Source organism: Myotis nattereri (genome assembly GCF_964212035.1).
Source record: "Myotis nattereri genome assembly, chromosome: X".
Lineage (NCBI taxonomy): Eukaryota > Metazoa > Chordata > Mammalia > Chiroptera > Vespertilionidae > Myotis > Myotis nattereri.
Genome location: NC_138078.1, coordinates 11,892,316 through 11,916,112, shown reverse-complemented (window position 1 = coordinate 11,916,112; position 23,797 = coordinate 11,892,316). Strand labels below are relative to the sequence as shown.

Here is a 23,797-nt window from a genome sequence, read left to right as displayed (position 1 = left end):
TGTGAGAATCAGCTGTGTCTACGGTGGGAGAACTTCTGTGCTGAAGACACCCCTCTGGGGCAAGACTTGCTTCAGTGGGGCTTTGGTGCTCACTGAGTCTGCCCCCTGAGTGTGTCCCTAATGGATCTGAGAAGTTGTAATTGGATGGTCCCTCTCTGACCACTGGGTACACTGGCTCTTGCATCTAAGGAGGTGCTAATCTAGCCTCTGCCTGAGGCTGCCCTGCAGAAGCCAGCTGTAAAGCAATGCAAGTTGCCGTGGGGCCTTGGGCCAGCTGCAGTTTGTTAAGTAATTTTCAGATTACAAAGGGCCGGGCCTTTCATATGCAAAAGCCTCCGTGCACGGCTTGGGCGGGGCCACAGGGGATCAACAGGGCGGGCAGATTGAGCAGTATGGCTGCTCTCAGTCCTGCCCTCAGAGGCCCCGGCAATTGCTGTGTGTGCCTGCGAGAGAAAGCTGCCCTTGAGTTCCGACCGATGCCAGACAGTCCCGTTTCTCCCATGAGTCTGGGTCCCCAGAGACTCGCCTGGAACTGGAGCTCAGAACTTGAGACTCCCTCCCGATTGAAAAAGACAATCATGTCCTCAGCTGCCAGCCCTCTCCACATGCACCTCCGCACCTTTGTATTTTACTTCTGCACCGCACCGTCTCTGAGTCTCGGTATGCTATTCTCTTTCCTTCTAGTTGTAGAATTTCCACTCAGCCAGCCTTCCTGTGGTTCTGGATGATGTCTGTTCCGTCTTTTAGTTGTATTTTTGAAGTGGTTGTGCGAGGCAGCAATGTCTGGTGTTTACCTATGCCGCCATCTTGGTTTTCTCCAATAAAAATATATTTTTAACAAAACACACCCAAAACCACATTTCATGATTGAAACCCTTAGGGCATTGTTTCTAGATGACATCTATGGAGGGCCCAGCTGATGTGGGTGGTCATCGTGGGTCACCATGAATGGGCCATAGGACAGTTCCAGAGATTGTCCCATGTTACCTGGATTGGGCTGAATGTATTCTGTGGCTTTCAAAAGAATTTCTGTAACAGCTTTATTGGTGATATCTATTTTCCTTTCTAAGTCAAGACAGTGGTCATCTAGTTTCGTGCCTTCAGTGTCATTTATTTTTTCCCTAATTAGCTGGCTGGCTTGGAGTAACTGCTTCTTGAGCGTCCCCACCGACATCGATGGCAGGCGCCCCCGGAACTGCGTCGTGTCTAAGCTGGGCTGGGACTCGCGGACGCGCAGCGCCTGGGGAACGGGTGCCAGGGCCGGTCCCCCTCCCCCCCCTCCCCCCCGCTCTGGGCTCCGCCGGGCCCGCCTCCAGGGCCGCGGGCACAGCCAAGGCCTCGCCGGGTCACTCCAGCACCCGCGCGCCCTCGGCAGTTGGCAACACCGCCAGAAACATCAGTTTGAGAGAGAAATATCTATCAGTTGCTACCCATACAAGCCCGGAACAGGGATGGAACCCACAACCTAAATATGTGCCCCGACCAGGATATAAACCCACAACTTTTTGATGTGCAGGATGATGCTCCAAACTGAGCCACCCGGCCAAGATGTTGTCATTATTTTTTACATCTTTGCTCCTTCCCTCATTTAAAATTCCAAAGTCTCTAAAATTTTCCCCTCTTATTACAGCATCTCCAGCATTTTTAAATTTCTTATATCTATGTCAATTTCTCCCTCCTGGAATAAAAACTTTGAGGACAGGTACCTTGTTTTTTTCCATATTTAGGACCCCAGTACCTGGAACCTGTTTTGAGGCTAAATAAAAGTATGCAATAACTCTGTGGTGAGGGGTAATAAAAGGGGCTGAAGTTTAATAAAGAGGTTATTTCAGATCAGGACTGCTTGGAATATAAATCCAAAATTACAGAGAGCATTCAATTTCTACATAAGGAGTAAAATGGTGTGCTTCTGGGTAGTTGGCTGGAATTTCTTTTGCTATGTAATCTTCCTACTAAATTTTCAGTTTAACCCAAACCAGAATAATTCATTGTACTGTGTATATAAATATAGAATTTGTGCACTTGCAGAAGTTCCAAGAAAACCACAGGAGTATGTCTTTGTGGCAGTTCCTGCCCTCACCAGGAGATAAAAAGGTCAAGAGGAACAAACCCTAAGTGCAAAAGTTCAGTGCCTCTTTGTATACAATGTCTGCTGGGGTCCAACCCCAGCAGGTCCAGGGGTCCCCAAAGGTGTGGATGGTGTCGGCGAAGAAGGAAGGACACGGAGGCAGAGTTCAGTTGATCATCATAGCCACGTTCTCTAGGTTCTCCAGCCAAGTTCTGTAGCCATGTTCCCTCGCTAGGTTCTCCAGCCAGGTTCCAGGTTCTCCAGGTTCCCTAGCCAGGTTCGGTCACCAGATTCTGTAGCCAGGTTCTTCAGCCAAGTTCAGTCACCAGGTTCTAGTCAGGTTCTCTTGCCAATTTCTGTAGTCAGGTTCAGTCCAGGATCTCTTGCCATGTTCTCTCCAGCGAAGTTCTTCTGTCTCTAGGTTCCGTGTAGGTTCTGTCTTTCTTGGTTCTGTCTTCTTACATCTGTATTTATACCAGTTGATTCCAATCCTATCAATCTCTATTCCAAAGGTTAGGGCGTTTCTTATCTCCATTCCAGGGAGTAAAGATTATGTAGCTTAAGCATGATTGTTCATAGTTAAAGTGATTAATTACCCGCCTGGCACTTAGTTAAGAGGTTTTATTCCCTCCCTAACTTCAGGGGAAAATCCATACTTGGGGAAACAACCTTTCTCAGGGACCTTGGTTAAAACACATAGTGCCAAGAAGGTGAGCAAACATTTTAAGAACAGTATGCCATATATGCCAGGTCCTTTGAAACAGCAAGCATGGACCGGCTCACGGCAAATGTCCATAGTTACTTTGATTTCCATGAATTAAGTTTCATAGAAGGAAATTACAGGTTATTTTTCTGACATTCAATCTCATCAATTCCTATTTTAATAGTCTATGTGTATAAAACTTTGCAAGATTTATATCTTCCATTGGTTGTGATAAGTAAAAATTTCCTTGAATATAAAGTAAGTTTTAATTTCTCTTTAATATGCAAAACTTTGTTCTGAGCACATATAAAGCTTCAATAATTTTTTTTACATTTTGGTGTTGAATTTTATAGGTATATGATGATGGAAAATATGTGTACGTAGTGACAGAACTTATGAAAGGGGGTGAATTGCTGGATAAAATTCTTAGACAGAAATTTTTCTCTGAACGAGAGGCCAGTGCTGTCCTGTTTACTATAACCAAAACTGTTGAATATCTTCATGCTCAAGGGGTAAGTCTTTTTAATGTCTTATGTGCATAAATATTATGATATATATAAATATATGTATATGTATACATACATAAGTACACACACATAAATACCTTTTTTTCTTCATGTTTGAGCTAAAATTACAAAGGTACAAGTTACTTTATGCATGTAATGGAAAATAACTACTATTAACTTAATTATCCTACTATTTTCCCCATTAAGCTTGAAGTGATACTTTGAAATCCTAGCTTGTTTATATTAAAGTCTTACACATCCAAACAAAATGTGGATGAGATCTTCTAAACCAGAAGACATAGCATCATTTTGCTAGGCCACTCTGTATTCTTGAGAACTGGGCCCATTTCATGTTCAGAAACAGAACCAGAGAATCATGAGTTATATTCTAATGGATGAGGCCAAATAGTCACCTGGCTTCTGGCTGGTGGATGCTGCCCTCATTCCTTCCTGCAGGTTATCAGTAAATAGCATAAAAATCATGTTTGTAAAAGAAGGGAAATTCATGGGGTGGGGAGACAAGGGCAAAGGAGAAAACAAGGGGAGGGAGAGAGGTAAAGAGAACAGCAGAGGTGAAGAGGAATGAGAAGCAAGAAAAAAATAAGAGATTACTTCTTAAGGAGTTTATTTTCTTTTTTTATATATTTTTATTTATTTCAGAGAGGAAGGGAGAGGGAGAGAGAGAGAGAAACATCAATGATGAGAGAAGAATCATCGATCAGCTGCCTCTCAAACACTCCCTATTGGGATCGAGCCTGCAATCCGGGCATGTGCCCTGACCAGGAATTGAACTGAACCTGTGACCTCCTGGTTCATAAGTCAACCACTGAGCCACATTAAGGAGTTTATTTTCAATACTTATTCTCATTGTGTTTGTCTTTGCCCCCTAAAAGTGAACACTTAGACTGTTTTGATTTAATACTAGAACTTCTTGACTTCTAGCTGGTCAATAGTCACCTAGTACTGTAGCCAGAAATTACTAAAATTCGGTGTTCCTTGAAGAATTTATGACTTTGCAATCATCTAAGTCTTCTACGTTCTCTTCTCAGTGCCTTGGCGGTAAGAAGTTATTAAGATGATCTGGAGAAGTCATGTTCAGGATGTTAGGAACTAAAACTGAGGTCATTGATCAGAATATAGACTTGGAATTTGATGATGGAAGAAACATATAAGTCTAAATAAGTAGTGTCAGAGAGGCATATGATAAAAGTATTCAAGTAGGCGATTAAAGGAGGAAAATAATACAAAACTCTAAAGGAATGTTATCTTTGTGTGTGTGAGATATTGTTGCATGGAAAGCAAATAGGGAATACATAAAGTCTGAATTTTTTTTTCTTTTTACTCCTAAACCCTATACATGATCCATTGAGCCTGTCAGCACAAGTTTGTTGTGTACAACCATTATACATACTGTTCCCTCTACCTAGAATGACTGTTCTCCGCTGTTCTGGCTTGTTTATTCTGTCCTAAAGATCTTTAATCAGATGTTACATTCTCTAGAGACCCTCCTTGACCTCCCTAGTTTTATGCCCCATCTCTCACCTGTTTATTCTCTGCCTCCCGACACTACCATGTGAGCTCTTGCATATAAAGGCAAGAATCTTATGGGTCTTCTTCACCATAATATGTGCAACTCCTTATATAATGCCCTTGACACATGATAGGCACTCAATAAATATTTGTTTAATGAATGAATAACCTGGAGACAGATATTATTGCTATTTGCATTTTTCCTTAACCCACTTACTCAATTGGACAAAGAGTGGGGAAGTAAATACTACTCTTTCTTCCTTCTCTCTTTGCTCTAGTTCTGTGTTAGAGTTACACTTACATTATCAGCATTTTATAATGTTGGGATAATTTAAAGGCCAGCACTCATTATCTTGTTAAGTGCAGTCCCTGACATTTTTTAATAAAAAAATTTCTATAATGGAAATGTATTGTAAATGTACCTCTTTACTTTGTATTTCATTTAGGTGGTTCACAGAGACTTAAAACCTAGCAACATTCTTTATGTGGACGAATCTGGCAATCCAGAATCTATTCGAATTTGTGATTTTGGCTTTGCCAAACAGCTAAGAGCAGAAAACGGTCTTCTCATGACACCTTGTTATACTGCAAATTTTGTTGCACCAGAGGTAATTATGAAATAGTTTGTTTACAGTATTTTAGTATATTTAAAAACTCATTTTCTGTATTTAATATAGAATAATTAATAGTTGTTTAATTGAAGACTTACCAAACAAATAACTAAAATAAAATAGCAGCCCTTTTTCTTCTGTTGATAGTTTATTCTGTCATCAGTCCACTGCTACCTATAATCCTCTTCCTGCCCTGACTTCTGTTTTTCTGTATCCATAGCTGTCTGTTATCACTTTTGTGCTTGTTGGTGCATGGAACTAAATAGAAACTCACTTATTTTCCACCTTTCCTAATATCTTTCTAATTCCCTGGTTTTGCCACTATCTTCTGCATCTCCAAGGCTAAAACATCATGGTGTCTTCTTGTCCTTAGCTACCTGACTAGTCACCATCTCATCCCCCGAAAGCAGTTCCGTTTTCTTCTGTTCACAGAACTGCCACCCTAGCCCCTGCTTCCCTCACCACCCCTCAGGTGACTGCCTCAGCCTCAGTGCACCTTGCCCTCTTATCATTCTGCGATCATTCCACAAGAGAGCTGCAAAGCTACCTAAGTCTTCTTCAAGCACTACTTTGATCAAGCTGCTTCTTTTCTTAAGTAATTGCAGTCCCCCATTGCAGTAAATCTAAAATCCACTGCTTTGCCCTCAAGATTTCATATCTTTATCACTGAGTAAAAAAAATGTAACTGGGAACAAGATAATAGAAAATAATAGTAAACCTTAATATAGGGCTTATGTGCCAGGCACATATATTAACTGATTTCATCCTCACAACATGTAGTTTCATTCTCATTATAACTCATTATAACTGTGAGGTGAGTACTGTTATCAACATTTTACAGGAAGCCAGGTACACAGTGAGAGGGTTATGTAATTTGCTTGAGGTCAGGTCTACATTTGAGCCCAGGCCATCTGGCTGCAAAGTCTGTGCTTTTGGTGTCCAAGCAAGGCCACTTAATCTAGCCATCTTGTTTTTCCTACTGCATGCAAGCAGTCTACTTCTAGAAATCACCCTGTAGCTGTTGCACCTGGGCTTATTGGAATGTTTTTTGCTTCAAAACCTACTTCCAAATTCATCTTCAGGATATCGACCATGATTAAACTCTCCTTAGACTTGATCTTTTAATTCTTTGTCTCCTGTTCTCCATTTTGTCATCCAAGTTAAAACTTTGAAATCTTCCTGAAAGCCTCCCTATCGTTTTTCTACATCCAGTCTGTCACCAAATCCTTTCCATTTTGTTTTCTAAATATTTCAGACCTTTTTCTCCTTACTCTATATATCCAATCTCTACTAGTGCAAGTTCTCACAGCCTTTCACTTAGTTTGCTACAAATTGCTTCCTTTCGGGTCACCCTGTCCCCAGTGTTTCTCCTTGCCAGCGTTTCCTCTATACCTTGAGTCAGTGGTTCTCAACCTGTGAGTCGCAACCTCTTTGACAGTCAAACGACCCTTTCACAGGGGTCGCCTAAGACCATCCTGCATATCAGATATTTACATTACGATTCATAACAGCAATACTACCGTTATGAAGTAGCAACGAAAATAATTTTATGGTTGGGTCCCACCATGAGGAACTGTATTTAAAGGGCCAGAAGGTTGAGAACCACTGCCTTGAGTTATGTTTCTGGTATACACATCTCCTTATTTTATTTTCCTGTTTAATGCTTCAATGACATCTGATTGCCTACAGAAAAAAATCTAAATTCCTTAACAACGTGTATAAAATCCTTTCAGTCTCTCTAGTATCACCTACCTGGAGATCTGGCCATAGAGAACTATTGCTAACTATACTCTGCTCTCTTGCCTCTGCCCTTTGAGTGTCCTCTGTGCTCCCTCACCTCCTTTTGCCTCCTGAATTCTTACTTACAGGCACAGTACAAGCAGGCTGCCCCCTAGCCTTTCTTCTTTCCTCATATCAAGAATGAATTGTTTCCTCATCTTTATACCCATAGCACTTCAGACATAATTGTATGATATTTATCATGTTAAATTGTTAACTACATAACAGGGTGGGGCAAAAGTAGGTTTATAGTTGTGAGTACATGAAACAGAGTTTATTCTTGTATTATTATTTATTAATTATAGTATTATTTGCCATACTAACAAATGTAAGCCTGCTTTTGCCCCAGCCTGTATGTTTATTTCCCCTGTCAGATTCTGATTTTCTTAAGGAAGCCAGAGTTGTTTTGTATTGTCACAGTTCGTGCCTGATTATAGTTGGTGATTATTAAATGCTTGAGTGAACTGAATTATATATACAGTATATATATATATATACACACACACACACACACATACATATATATACAATTTCACACTATACATTTGTGCTGTTATATGTGGTCTTAAAAGTACCGATTTTTGTAACCATTTCTATAGCCCCATACAAAATATACATTCATTTAAATAAGAAACTTACCTTCATAGTTCTCCATTGCCAAGGCAGCATTCAATAAATGTTAATTTAAGAGTCTGTGTGTGTGTGTGTGTATATATATATATATATATATACATATATATATATATGAATTATTAGTAGTAGAAGGTTCTAGAATAAGATTAATATATTGTCTTGTTTGTTAATCATGTTCTATTGAGGTTTTTATTTTAATTTACTGATTTTAGAGAAAGAAAGGGAGGGAGAGAGGGAAAGGGGTAGAGAAGAAGAGCTAGTGAGAGAGAGAAAGAAAAAAGAAACATTGATTTGTTGTTGTTCTTATTTATGCATTCATTGGTTGTCTCTTGTATGTGCCCTAACCAGAGATTGAACCCGAAGACTTGCTCTAACCAAGTGAGCTACCCAGCCAGGGCTTTTCTTACATGTATTGATTTAGGAGATATAATCCCATTCCCACAACCTATCTAAATATATATAATAAAGAGTGGTGTGTTAATACTAATTTTTACTTTTTCTAGGTTTTGAAACGACAAGGCTATGATGCTGCTTGTGATATATGGAGTCTTGGTGTCCTCCTCTATACAATGCTTACTGGGTAAATATATATTATATATGCTATAGGCATTTATTAATCAATATTTTGTTTATATTATCTTTATTTTTTAACCTTTATTGTAATATTTTTATGGTTTTGTCATTTTCTAATAATACAATCTTGTATGTACTAGTATATACCACATTTATAGCTGTATCATTACTAATTTTCTATAATGTACTACTTATTAATATATTGAGGTCTTAAATTGATTTTCTCCATACCTTTTTTCACTCTTGTTATATCATAAACATGCACTGTTTTAAATATTTTATTCTATAATGTGTCATATCTTATTTATGTTTGTTTTATATTAAGTCTAATGAATATTTCATAACATACCTTAACCTGGTGCTTTGTGGATCAAGTATTACATTAATTGAATTTCTCAGAGTACTTTTGGATACCGCAAGTAAATATAAAGATTACCATCCAAAAAAGAAATTTTATCAATTAGCATTTTAATTTTTTTTAATAAATTAGTTACACTCCATTTGCAAATGGCCCTGATGATACACCAGAGGAAATACTGGCACGCATCGGCAGTGGAAAATTCTCACTCAGTGGTGGTTACTGGAATTCTGTTTCAGATACAGCAAAGGTAATTTTTCATAATTCTTGGTGAGAATAAATAATATCAATTAGAAACTTGCTTATAAAGTAGTATTTTGAAGTGATGTTACCAAATAAGTTGAACTCAGAAATGGACCCGTTATTTTGTTTCTTCCCCAAAAGGCATTGTTTTGGCTTTGTTATCTATACATCTAAAGTTACTTCTTGCTGAGGAACATGATAAATAGTAATAGTCATAGTCTTCATGATTTGTGTATCTACTCTGTGCTTCATGCTGCACTTGACCTAAATTATCCATTTAATCCTCTTAACAACCCTGTAAAATAGGTGGTAGTATCTCCATTTCATAGAAGGAAACCAAGGCCCAGAATTGTAGTGTGAACTTGTCCACAGTTACATACCAGATACATGTGGGCACTTCAAAGTAAATAGCTGATTCCAAAGCTCTCAACCCCTAGAATAACTGTACCATGTTCTAGTTTTGGTCTATATTACAAAAAACAGGGTCTTTTCTTTTTCACAATAAACAGTAGTATAGTTTTATAGTATCAGCTGGAAATCCATTTAAAAAGCCGTTCTCACTGGAAGATCTTCCATCCCCTGAATAACACTGACTTGGTTTCCACCTCTACTCTAGTTTCACTCTATTCATTGAAAATTCTCTTTTTTTCCACTTCAAAATAAGAAAAACATAGAGGAGACAAAGAAGATAAATACTGGTAAAAGTGTTTTGCTGATTTTTCTTACAGGTGGAACTTAAGTTGATTTGGTCTTATAACTGAATTTAAAAATTAAATGTTAGCCTTTTCCTTTTTAACAATAAAATTTCTTAAACCAGAAAATTTCATTTTTCTGGGTACTAGTTTCTTTTTTAATTCATGTGTTGAACATCTACAGTGTGCTTAATAAGTGTAGGCTCCAGAAATAAAAGATATGACTCAGAATTCCTGTTCTCAAGGAGCTCACAGTCTGGTTGGGAAACAGCCAACTAGTGTCACAAGTGCTGTTATAATGGTACTAGAGGCCCAGTGCATGAAATTCGTGCACGGAGGGGGGGCATCCCCTCAGCCCAGCCTGCACCCTCTTGCAATCCAGGACCACTTGCTCCTAACCACCTCTGCCAGCCTGCCTGGTCGCCCCTAACCATTCCGCCTGCCTGCCTGATCGTCCTTAACTGTTTGCTTGCCTGCCTGATCACCCCTAACTGCTTGCCTGCCTGCCTCATCACCCCTAACCACCTCTGCCTCAGACCCACCTCGGCGGCTTCTTCCGGAAGGTTGTTCAGCTGTCTGGTCTAATTAGGATATTACGCTTTTATTATTATAGATGTTTTCTCTGATAAAGAAGTTCAGATGATGCTCAGTCAGAAAGATTTCAGGGAAAGTTCCAGAAGCAATGGAAGGACTTTTCAGGTAGCTTTGGGGAATAGAAGGATGTAGTCCAGCCCATGCTGAGGGATCAGCACATGTGGTTTGTAATCATGATGGCAAAGGAAGGGCAGAATGTGTGCAGGGAGCTGCGAGTGGTTTGGTATGACTAGCACAGGATGTATGTAAGAAGGTAGCTGATAAAACCAGATTATGAAAGGCTTTGCAGGTCATGCTCAGGACTTGGGGTTTCACTCTAGGTATTGGGAAACTGTTGAAAAATATTAAGCATTATAGTGATCAGATTTTCCTTTTTTAAGTTCACTCTGTGGAGCAGTAATTTTTACCCATAAAGTTGGCCACAAACTTTGTCATGGTCAGTTGTGGGCATATCAAGTAATGTTACCAAGTAAAGTATCAGAGCTTAGACATTGCCTACTTTTTTAATAAGTTAAAGCAAGTCATGGCTATCTCTCTAATTTCTATAATTTGGTTCTTACTTGTATTCCAGTATGCTTTTTTGAGTGAAAGAGAAATGCAGGTGAGGAGGAGATACAAATAGAGCACAAAATATTGCATCCATTTCACAGCCTGTGCTATAAATGCCACATTATTACAGTAAGCCCTCAATTTTGTGGACCTCAATTTAACAGACCAGATTTAACGGACAAAATTTCCAGTCCATATGTCATATGTGAAAATTAACACTCTGTTAATTTTAAAATGCTTTTAAGCAAGATTTGCTTATAGTTAAATAATAAGATTACTTTTGTTATTAATTTACTTTTATTTTAAACAAATTTTAGCGAATAAGCCAGGGGTGGGCAAACTTTTTGACTCCAGGGCCACAATGGGTTCTTAAACTGGACCGGAGGGCCGGAACAAAAGCATGGATGGATTGTTTGTGTGAACTAATATAAATTCAAAGTAAACATCATTACATAAAAGGGTACGGTCTTTTTTTCAATAGTTTTATTCATTTCAAACGGGCTGGATCCGGCCCACGGGCCGTAGTTTGCCCACGGCTGGAATAAGCTATATGTTGGAAAAAACTGTAGTAATTTCGCCGACATAAATAAATATTCCATATCTACAGCTATAGTCTACATATTTAAATCTGAGAGTCACCGCTTGTAAACAATGTTCAGTGAATGATTAGCATGTGATCACACCACATTGTCGTATGGTGTGACTTTCTGCAGCAGTTCCAATGTATGCTGTGCTGGCCTGAGCTAAGCCATGCCCCAGCCGCTGTATCCATTTCTTTACTTGCAGTGACTAGTGAATGCACCCATTTACTAGGCCTATTCAGTATAAATTTAAAATTACAGTAATACATATAGAAAACTTTTCTATGAAATTAAACTTTTCATACATACTTATTTACACAAACATGTCTACATAAGTAAAAACAGGTAAACTAATTTGTCAATTTTTTAACATACGCATTTGGAAAACCTACTTTATAACAGACTTTTGGCATTAATGGACACCCCCTTGCCTGAATTTGCCCGTTATATCGAGCTTTTGCTCTACTAATCATTTTTGCTAATTTGTCCAGTTAAGACTTGAGATTACAAGCATGATGTAATATAGTAAATATCCACATAATTGGGAGAGATGACTATCAATCTGATATGTCCCCTCAAGAGCAAGTTGCACATGTGAATGTCTTCAAGCCTATCTGTCTTTGAGAAGAATAGGACCATAGCTACCATTTTGAGCACTTATGTGCCTACACTTTTATTATTTTTTTATCCTCACCCCAGAACATGTCCATTGATTTTTATTTTTTTATTTATTTGTTTATTTTAGAGAGAGAAGAAGGGAGAGAGAGAAACATTAAGCATTTGTCTCCCACATTGGCCTGACCAGGAATCGAATGTGCAACCATTTTGTGTATGGGACAACGCTTCAAACAACTGAGCCACCCAGGGCATCCAACACTTTTACTTACGTTACTTTATTTAGTCTTCACTGACCTAATATTAGGGATATTACACATAAGGTTTTGCAGTATTTGGGGTGATGAATGATGAGTAAACAAGAACAGTTCTAGTAGGATTTGAGTCAAATGGAAGATAAATTTAGGAGACAGAATAGTTTCTGGTATATTGGACATAAGAAGCAACGGAGAAGCAGATATCAAGCGTGCAGTCCACATTTCCACCTCGGGCAAATAAGCATTTGGTGGCGTCCTTCACCAAGATGTGGAATACAAAAGAAGTCGTTTTCAGAGGAGTGATAATTGCAGATTTGGACGTTATGAATTTGAAATGCTTCTGTGATGTATAATTAAGAGATACATGTCCACTAGGCCAGCGGTCACCAACCGGTGGTCCATGGACCACTGGTGATCCGTGAGGTCTGAAAGGTTGGCGACCGCTGTACTAGGCAACTGGCTATATGGATGTAGATTTTACCAGAGAAGTCTGGGGGGACATTGAATTTAGGAATTGTCATCATCTGTAGGAGCTAAAGCCATGAGCATGAATGAGCTTATCTGAGCAGAGGGATAAGAGAGCCATGGAAGGAATTCATTTCAAGAAAAAGCTTAGGAGGAGGAGCTATTGAAGGATAGTGGTAGAAGTGATTCTGAGCGACTTAGCCAAAAGTGCACTGGTTAAGACACACACCTGAGTAAAATTATAATAGAGTTGTGTTGTGCTTCTGGGCAGTTTTGCAACCTTTTCTTCATTTAAAGCATATTTGCCCACATTCAGAATTTGGAAGGGGAGGTCCCTAATTGTTTTGCTTTTTATGTATAATTCCATTCATTTACTCCTGTTCTTAGCTGTTAATGATAACTAAAAGTAAGAACCTATAAATATCTAATAGCAGAGGAGTACTTGGAATAGTATCTCCCCAATTCCCAATATCCAGTCAACCAGCAGGTTCTGTCAGTTCTATCTCTTAACTATCTCAATTCCATATATATTTCTCCATCTTTTATATCCACTCACCAAAGCTATTATCTCTCACCTGTCTCAAATTGGAGTCTCCAGGCTTGCCTCCTCCCATCCATTTTCCTCCACACTTAGTGAGTGTAATCGCTGTAAAGTACAAACCTGACTGCATCACTTCTTTGTTTTAAATGATTCATTGCCTCCAGAAAAAGTCCAAATTTGCTAATATGGCTATGAGGACCTTCATGACCTGGTCCTTTCTTACCTCTCCCACTTGATCTGCTGCCATGTTTTCCTTTACAATATATGCTGCAGCTACATCGCATTCTTTTCAGTTCCTTAATGTGACATGTTCTCTCCCACCTGAGGGCTTTCCCTCAAACACTCTTTGTTCTACCCTCCTGAAATACTCTGTTTCTCCCTTCCTTCTCTAATCCAGCTCCTGCCTATCCTTCAGGTCTCACATTTCTCTAAAGGAGTCACTTCAAAGCCACCCTGCCTTGTTCAGGTCAGATCTCTCTTTGTGTTCCTCCAGCTGCACCTCACATTTATTCATCCCATCAAAGAACTTACTCTTTGCTTTGTAATTGATTCCCTCACTGGGCTATAAGCTTGTTGAGGTCACAGTTCCTTTCTCTCTTGTTCACTGTTAAATACCCAACACCTAGCAGAATGCCTGCTCTTTAATGGATACTCAATAAATATATTTTGAATGAAAATCAAACAAGCCCTGGCCAGTGTGGATCAGTTGGTTGAGCTTAGTACCATGCACCCGAGGTCACTGGTTCAATTCCCAGCCAGGGCACTTGCCTGAGTTGCGGGTTTGATCCCCAGTGGGGGTGTGTAGACAGTCAAACAGTATTTCCTCTCTAAAATCAATAAAAAAACATTTTTTTAAAAAAGAAAATGAAACAAGTAGTGCATGGCTTTTATAATAAATCACAATTGTGTTATTTTGGAGAGTATAAAACTATATAGCAATTATATGGATCTGTGTTTCAAGCATAGGAAAGCATTTGGCTAGATAGAAAGCATTTGTCTCTGGAAGAGTAGGATTCTGGGTATTTATGTTCTTTTGCTTCTCTGTATTTTTTATTTTTCTATAATGCCCAGGAGTTGCTTTTAAAGCAGTGGTTCTCGCCCTAGCCGGTTTGGCTCAGTGGATAGAGCGTCGGCCTGCGGACTGAAAGGTCCCAGGTTCGATTCCGGTCAAGGGCATGTACCTTGGTTGCAGGCACATCCGCAGTAGGGGGTGTGCAGGAGGCAGCTGGTCGATGTTTCTCTCTCATCGATGTTTCTGACTCTCTATTTCTCTCCCTTCCTCTCTGTAAGAAATCAATAAAATATATTTTAAAAAAATAAAAAGGAGTTGCTTTTAAAGCAGTGGTTCTCGCCCTAGCCGGTTTGGCTCACTGGATAGAGCATCGGCCTGGGGACTGAAGGGTCCCAGGTTCGATTCCGGTCAAGGGCATGTACCTTGGTTGCAGGCACATCCCCAGTAGGGGGTGTGCAGGAGGCAGCTGATCAATGCTTCTCTCTCATCGATGTTTCTCTCTATCCCTCTCCCTTCCTCTCTGTAAAAATCAATAAAATATACTTAAAGCAGTGGTTCTCAACCTTCCTAATGCCGCGACCCTTTAATACAGTTTCTCATGTTGTGGTGACCCCCAACCATGAAATTATTTTCGTTGCTACTTCATAACTATAATTTTGCTACTGTTATGAATCCTAATGTAAATATCTGATATGCAAGATGTATTTTCATTGTTACAAATTGAACATAATTAAAACATAGTGATTAATCACAAGAACAATATGTAATTATATATGTGTTTTCCGATGGTCTTAGGCGACCCCTGTAAAGGGTCGTTTGACCCCCAAAGGGGTCACGACCCACAGGTTGAGAACCGCTGTTTTAAAGTAAGAAAAAATAGAATTCTGTAATCTTAGGAGGGGCATTTAGAACTCTAATTAAATTAATGTTATTGGATAGTTCTGCTTTTCAATATTACCAACAGCACACAAAAAAAGTCTTACAAGGCTAAAAAATCACTTAGAAATAAACCTATCAAAATGTGGAAACCTCAGAATATCTAAGGGGAAAAAGGAGCCAAAAAAACCCAAAAGATACATAAAATATGGTAATTCACCCTTTATAATGCACCAAAACTACTGTCACTCAGAGGAGAGACTTAGGTTTTTACTTTTTTAAAAAACAAAACAAACACAGCCCTAGCTGGTTTGGCTCAGTGGGTAGAGCATCGACCTGCAGACTAAAGGGTCTCGGGTTCGATTCTGGTCAAGGGTACATGCCTGGGTTGCAGGCTCGATCCCTAGTAGGGGGCGTGCAGGAAGCAGCCGATCAATGATTCTCTCTCATCATTAATGTTTCTCTCTTCCTCTCCATTCCTCTCTGAAATCAATAAAAATATATTATAAATAAATAAACAAAACACAAATTGTCGTGTTGACCAAATAATTGTTTTTGATACTGGACACTAAACAGGTCTGAGGCCACCTGTCAGTACTTGAACCAGATTAAGCAGAGACAGGGTTGAATCATATATGAGCATTTATTCTAATAATGCCGACAGTATGGGCAGAGTAGTAGGTCATTCTTAAAATTCTGCTCTGCCTTTTTCTGCCAGCTGGCTGATAATATAGGGAACATGAGGATAGCTACTTGGAGCTGCAAGTGTAACATGGAAAGGGGAGGGGAGGGTCTGCAGTCTGGCCTTCAGGAGCTCAAAGTCTGATAACAAGGTGGCTAATCTTCTGTGATGTTACAAACAGCTCAGCCCGTTCCTGGGACTGGAGAATAGTCAGCATTCCTGAGAAAACTCCGGAGGGGGTCAGGGTCTGGGCACAGCAACTAAGTCAAAGCACATCCTGTTCTTGGTCTGCTTTTTAAATGTTTGTGGGTTTTTTTGCAACATATCCTCCAGTTTCCCAAGGTCTGTAAGAAAACCTCTTATCTATAGTTAGTAAGATGAATAATCATTAAGCAACTGTGGTCCTATTCTTATTACGTGCCCTTTCCCCTATCATTTTGAGCCCAAAAGGTCTACCTGCTGCCAGGAAAAAATATTTTCATAGTTAGGAAAAATGCTCAACAGTATAAGAAAATCAAACAAAAAGGTTTAAGCTTGCTTTATTATTATTATTATTCCCATTATAGGACCTGGTGTCAAAGATGCTTCATGTGGACCCTCATCAGAGATTGACTGCTGCCCTTGTGCTCAGACACCCTTGGATAGTCCACTGGGACCAACTGCCACAATACCAACTAAACAGACAGGACGCACCACATCTGGTCAAGGTGAGCAGCCCAATTCAGGTCCTGTTTTCCATGTGTCCTCTAAGAGAAACTGTGAGATGCCCCCTCCATGTCGCAGCACCTGGACCAGTCACTATCCCTCAGCCTGCGTTCAGTTCTCCTGTGGGATTCTCTTACAGTGGGTGATTTAGAAAAGAAAAAGTTAAGATGTGCCAAAGTGTTGTAATAAATCTAGTTTAAGAAAGACCTCTAAATTTCTGAATTTATCCATCAGATAAGCTTATGGATTTCCTATTTTCTTTATACTTTCTTATGCACAACCCAAAGCAAACTACAAGTTCCAAAAGAGCATGCTTTGCTGCCTCTGAAAATAAAGATTGCAAAGGAAAAAAAGTTGCACAGTCCTGAGAAAAGTGAGGACTGCTTGTTATGAAGCCATCCCTGTCTTCTCATCCATTATTTCAACCTCCCACATTGGCCTCTTCAATTTTAGTTAAATCAGAGGGTTTGGCCAGTGTGGTTATTTTCATTATGAGGCTAATAAAATCTATATGTTTGCTAGTGAAGAAATTATCTGGGGGAAAATGTTCATTTCATGTTCTGTGTACATGATTACCCATTGTCATTTCTGTTTTGATATTTTTTTCCTGTTTTCAGGGTGCCATGGCAGCTACATATTCTGCTTTAAACCGTAATCAGTCACCAGTTTTGGAACCAGTAGGCCGCTCTACTCTTGCTCAGCGAAGAGGTATTAAAAAAATCACCTCCACAGCCCTGTGAAGTGACCTCAGTGAAATATTTGGTACCATGGTGTAAGCTGATAGCACAAGTTCTGGCGACAGGTAGCACATATCTGAGAGACACCTGCAAGCACACACTGTCCCAGCTGGTACCCATAATGCTGCTGCTCCTGCTGCTGCTCCCGCTTTCATCTCTTCTCGCTTTACATGATTGTTAGCAAGTTAGATTTTCCTGGAGCTTCGGATGAAATGGAAATGGAAACATGATGAAGATATATTCACTGAATCAATAAGAAGAAGAATGAACATATGAATACCACCTAAAAATACACTGAATAAAGTACTCTACACCATATAGCATTATTTTTATAGAAAATATTTCATGTCCCTTAAATATTCTTTGTTAGTTATAGGGATGGACAGTTTATGTTAAGCACTTAGCTTAAACAATCCGTTTATATTAGCACTGTATCCCTTGTGCCATCCAACATTTTGTATGTTTTTGTAAACAGTTCATATACAGTACATTTCTGTACTGCTTTCTTTAATGTATACATGCCTTGTTTAACTTGGAATCTTTTATTAATAATCAATTGACTATTAAATCTGGTTAAATAGTTCACCTGGATTAACAGTATTGTTGGACAGCGCTAAAAATGGCCAGATTGTAGAACAGCTGTTGAATGTAATACTTCCAAAATGTACATATCTTTCCCCATGTCTGTTTCACTGGTTCGTTCGTTTGTTTGTTACTTAAAGTCGGGTGCTCTGTCAGACTAACCTGTAGAGCTGTTACGGTAGAGAAAGTTATGTCTGTGGCATGACATCAAGAGTACACCTATGAAGTTAGTTCATATACTTTGCAATTCTTTAGTGTTCTTTTTTTTTTAATTAAGGAAGTAGTTGTTGCACTTTTAATCTTAAATAGTGTCCATACTTAAAATTGGCATATAATTTGGAATTTTGCCAATATACATCAAAGGCCTGTGGTGGAGAAATTGGCCAAGGAAATTTTAGCAACAGGTCATTCAAGTCCCAGTGGATATTTCATGTTTAAGTAGATCAAATTGCAGAATTTAGCATATGAATAACAAGATACCTGTTCTTGTATACCTGTGAGAAAAGTATGCTTTTTTGGAAAAACAGTAAATGAGTTCTATCCCATTATGATGATTTATATTAAATACTAATTTGAGTGTAATAAAAGCCACAGGCCTCTATATGAAACTGGATTAAAACTTTCTTATTCTAGGGAATAAAACATTCTTGATCAAACGATATCTGTTCTAACCTAAAATGATAGCTAAGGTAGATTAAGTGAATATCTAGCATTGAGTGTTTTCTGAATTTCTCCTGATGATTTATAGCTGTGTAGTACTTCCTTTAACTTCAGATATAATCACTTTTTATAATGGTCACTGAGTCTGCTTAGATTACAGTATTATCTACATCTAATGTAGTAGTTTCCATAATTTTATTTGATTAAAGAAATTTCTGTATCCATTATGACCTGTATCTTTGCCAAGTTACCTAGCATACATCAATATGTAATATTGAAAACATATGAGCAAGGATAAAGTAATTTAACTTACCTCATCAAGAATGTGCCCAAACAGATCTTCCTTCGTCATGTATTAAGCCATTTACATCAGAAATCATTTTCCTGCCAGAAACTTTAAATCTTTCACTTGAGAGTACAAAGCCAAGAAAGCGTGGTTTGTCTGTCTTAGAAGCACTTATTATTCCTTAATTTCTCATGTATGCAATTAAAGAGAAAGGCAAAATCTATAACATTCCTTTTGCCCAAGTGACCCAAAATGGTTATTGCATAGAAATCAAATGTAAGTTTATCTTCTAAAAAATGTGTAAGAGGAGGGATTTCAGAAGATCCAGATGGAGAATTTTTTAAATTCTTGAATATGTAGATGCTTTTCATTGCCCAGAAAGAAAACTTCTTTCTTCCTTTCTTCCTTTCTTCCTTCCTTCCTTCCTTCTTTCCTTCTTTCCTTCTTTCCTTCCTTCCTTCCTTCCTTCCTTCCTTCCTTCCTTCCTTCCTTCCTTCCTCCCTTTCTCTCTCTCTCTCTCTCTCTCTCTCTCTCTCTCTCTCTCTCTCTCTCTCTCTCCTTTCTTTTCAGTGTCTTAAACCCCAGTCATCCCAAATTCTTGTAGCTTTTAAAATGTTAATGTAAATCTGGGCATATATTCTCAGATTTTTTGCACTGATGCTATTCCATAATTGCTTTAGGTGTATTTTCCCATTGTAGTCTTTTAGAATCAGAAGTAAATGTGTAAACCCTTATAAGTCATCTAGTCCAACTTTCGCGTATTGCATGTAAAGAATCTGTGACCCAAAGCAAAGACTAGAATTCTTAACTTTCCATTTAGTTTTTTCCCCCCCATAACACCATGCTGCCTTCCGTTCAGGTTATCAGCCAATCAGAAGCTGAGTTATTCAAAAACTACATATTTCTTGGGACACTCCTCTACTGGTATATGAACTCAAGTTTATTGCTTTCAAAGATAATTCCCTTCTTTGCCTAGTCCAACTGCCAGTTTTGTTGGAAAAAAGCAAGTTATATGTTCACAAAACTGAAGGCTTTCTGCCTAAAAAGCAGTTCGTGAGCATAATTTATTGTATCTGTGGTTCTGGTGTTCGTATTGCCTTTGATTTACAGCAGACAAACTTGGCCAACAGTGTGCTCTACATGTAGTGCTTGTGCTGGGCTAACATTTCCATCAATTTCTTCACCTCCATTTCCTCCAGGCCCCTATAGTTGTGGTAGTGAGGCCTTCACCAATTAGTGTCGCTGCTTCCCAGGCTTCTCCCAGGAGATTTTAGTTCAATCTTAAAGATACTTCAATGTGAAAGAAGGAACTAAACTATCAGGCTACTTTCACAAACCTCCTCTTAGCTTATAATTAAAAATAATATCCTAAATGGTAGGTTGCATTTAGCATTGCCAAGCGTATACTGGAAAATACAGATTATACTACCATGTGTTTTGTATCTTCCCTTGCAAATGATGATATTAAACTAAGGTAAGTTTTTGTCCTTTTAATTTTTTTATATAAATTATTTCCACTCCCTCTAATTTATAGAGTTGATGTCTTCTTTTAAGTACAATAGACCCTTGTGTGTAACAGATTTGATATGGATTCATTTATTCATTAGCAACCCCAAAAGCCCAAAAGTGTAGTAATGTTTGACAAGGCAGAGTCGAGATGCTGTGAAGCTGACGTGTGGGAAAAGTCAACTTAGAGTCTGGAGAGGGTGTGGTGTGTGTATGGCAAGAGATTCCACATTTCCCTCGTGATGGGCTGCAAAGAGCAAGTTTGGGTCAACCATTTCCCATCTGTTTTTAAGAAGTGGTATGGGCCAGGAGACATCATGGGAGGTGGGATTGGCCTGTTACCTGTGCCCTGCACCCTTGGCCCAGGAAAGACTTGAAGGGGTAGAGGGGTGCAAAGGCTTCATGAATAGACAGAATAGTTTGTGTAGGAAAGGGGCTGGGATAGGTCCAGCCTGAGAGCAGAAAAACATTCAAGATTTGGGGGCCTTGGTACAGATATACTTAATGACCATGGAAGCCAGCAATACACATCTCAATATGACTGACATTCTCTATTTCCTAGCTTTTATTATAAATGTCCTAAAATTTTTCAGTTTTCTTAACTGTATTTTATAGAGAAAATTTTCTCTTAACGATGGTATCAAGCACTTGAGATTTATGAAGACATTAGGACAGATATCTCAGGAATGTAAAGGGTCAGAAAAGGTCTGTTTTGTCTGATTAACAAATCCGATGGGTTTCATGGCTGACCCTTGGTGCTTAAACCAGGAGGTTCCAATCTAGTTTTAGAGTTCTGTCCCTCCGAAAGGTCCAACTCCATGTGACTAACGAACTGGATGTATACTTTGAGCCTTATTTAATTCACAAAGAGGTTGACTTACCTCTATTTTTATTTCAACAAATGAAAATAGCCCTCTTTTCACCTCTAGATTGCTTACATGTTGCTGGTCTCCCCAAGTGACCATTGGTGGAGACCAATTAATGAAGGAATGAAATTCACTTTCTTGGGACTGTGGTATTCTGCAGAGCCAAGCTTAACCACTTTTTCTAGTGAAGAATCTACAGAGTGATAATACCTAAGTATGGATGGCCAAGAAGAATTTATATCTACAGTGTGCTTTATGTATTTTTGACACTGCTGTATTCTGTGTGATCGAGTGACTTGTAACTGGTTCCAATGTGAGTGTTCTCAAAGAATCCTAGTAATTAAGTTGACTTAATTTTCTTAAGCCTTGTATTACTATTAGTCTCACATTTACCACTTTGATTCCAGTCTTTTAACTGTTCATAACAGGGCATACCAAGGGTTGGGATAAGAGCCTACTTCCTACCTCTTAAGGCACTTTCCTCATTTTTCCATGTAACCTTGAAGTGCATGATAAGCTGTTTAAATGTCCATGACTTCTCCCAGAGCAACTAGCAAAGTATATGACATTGAATAGAGATTAGTGGAAAGGAAAATTTAGAAACTAAGTTCAGAGGTTCAAACCTCAAGAAAACCTCTTTAGAGCACATACCATTTGAGTACAATATACGTAAACGTATGTGAGAGGAGAGTTGCTATAATAGTCCTCTAAGTAGATTAGTTCATTATCTAATGGAAGTGAAAATCTTTACTCCTATTATCACTATAGTACTGAATGAACTGTATACTGAGTTTTTCAAACAAGTATTTAAAATAGAACTTTTAAATACCAAGCAAGGGCATAAGGATAAAGGTTTGGGTTTGTGTTCCTCTAAGTGTAGTGTTCCATCTAAAGCTTTGTTTTTTAATCAAAAAATGCTTCAAGGTATTGCCATTTCTTAGCATTCTTAATAATTATGGGTGATGAGTTTTTAATTCTTAAAATTATGTATGTGTATTAGGTTTATCTTAAATGTTACCCTACGCAGAAGGGAAAGTATACACCTAAGGGATGTAATTATTTTGCATTTTTGGGTGGGAATGGGGTGGGCATCTACTTAGATAGTTTTTAAAAAAAATCACAAGTATTTTTCTACTATTATATATCATCTTACTTTCTACTAGTTTCTCTCTAGTAAGGCATGCCAGAAGCCCGAGGTACCATATCATGAGTTCTTATGTATTGTACCTTTTATTGGTGGTTAAATCATATCAGATGCTTGGCACTGCTGCCATAATTATGAAATGCTTGTAAAGGATTACATATCACTGAATACTTTAAATTGTTTTACTTAAGAGTCTAATCTGGGGAAGTTTTCAAATCATACTATTAATGTGTAATCTAAGCTCTTTCAGATGTATCCATGAATAATCCTGGAACAATATTGCTTGTATTCCTGTCACAGAACAGGTTTTGTAATCTTTAAAAGAAACGAAAATTTATATAATAAAGTTTCAAACAAATGCATGTATGTTCCTTTATCAGGTTATTGCAATTACATGTTGATTCTTCATATCAAATTATTTTATCCAAGGTATAAATTTATCAAATTGGATTGGTAAAACTTAAAACAGGAATGTCTCTGAGTTAATAAGAAGTACGAACTAGTTTTTCTATGCAAAGTTTTCATTAGCCTAAAGAGTTTGTTAAATAAGACTCACATCAGTCATAGATCTTACCCAATACCAAACTTGATTAATCATTCAAAGGATACAGGGTAATCACCAGGCACAGATGAGACTCTTTTCTTCGAGAAGTCCAAGATTATCAGATTTAACTCCAAAACAACCCTTTTCTCCCTCATAATGGTACATTTTGGATTGATTCAGAATTAAAGAACAAGTTTTCTTCTGTGCGATGTATGTGGAGACATTGTTTAAAGAAAGGGAGTCATTTGGTTTTGCAACACCCCCTTTTTATGCCTCATTAATTACACAATTTAAATGTTGAGTCCTCGTTCTCCATCCAACCATGCCTCATAAATCCATAAACTGCAAGTTTTACAAGAAGCTATCTCTATAGACCAAGTGTATCTTGCTAAAAGCATTTTAGAGATAAGGACTTTTTGTTTTATTTCTGCTAGTAAATGTCATTAGCACATTTAAAAGGAAATTTGAGATCATTGATTGCTGGTAGAGAGGGAATGGGTTATAGGCCTGCAGTTATCCTGTCCTTTTCAGTAGACATTTGTAGTAGTTTTATATTATGATAGCATATTAGTTTGCTAGGGCTGCCATAACAAAATACCACAGACTGACAGAAATTTATTTTGTCACAGTTCTGGAGTCTGGTTCAAGATCAAGGGTCCAACACCCTATCTCCAAACAAAGTCATATTCTGAGGTATGAGGGGTTAGGAATTCTACATGAATTTGGGGAGTACACAATTCAGCCCATAACACTGAATTTAGGTCTTCCCTCCCTCCCTTCCTCCTTTTTTTCCTTCCTGAGCACCTACTATGTGCCAGACATTCTGCTAAGTGCTGGTAATGGTAAAGCAACAGATGTGGTTTACAGTGAGGTAGGGAAGACATTTATAAAGTAATAAC

General features: G+C 38.5%; 1 protein-coding gene across 3 annotated transcripts in view; it reads left to right on the top strand.

Annotated features, from left to right (window-relative positions):
• Positions 1-18,871, top strand: part of RPS6KA3 (ribosomal protein S6 kinase A3) — a 119,674-nt gene extending 100,803 nt beyond the window's left edge. For 2 of the 3 annotated variants that reach the window (XM_081115174.1, XM_081115176.1), the window contains exons 17-22: positions 3,125-3,283; positions 5,254-5,415; positions 8,334-8,410; positions 8,894-9,011; positions 16,435-16,575; positions 17,191-18,871. In XM_081115174.1, the coding sequence (XP_080971300.1) occupies positions 3,125-3,283; positions 5,254-5,415; positions 8,334-8,410; positions 8,894-9,011; positions 16,435-16,575; positions 17,191-17,313 (780 nt within the window). In that variant the 3' untranslated portion in view covers positions 17,314-18,871. Of the gene's footprint in view, positions 1-3,124; positions 3,284-5,253; positions 5,416-8,333; positions 8,411-8,893; positions 9,012-13,695; positions 13,765-16,434; positions 16,576-17,190 lie in introns of all 3 variants that reach the window. The other variant, XM_081115175.1, reaches the window with a different exon arrangement.
• The last annotated feature ends 4,926 nt before the right edge of the window (positions 18,872-23,797 follow it).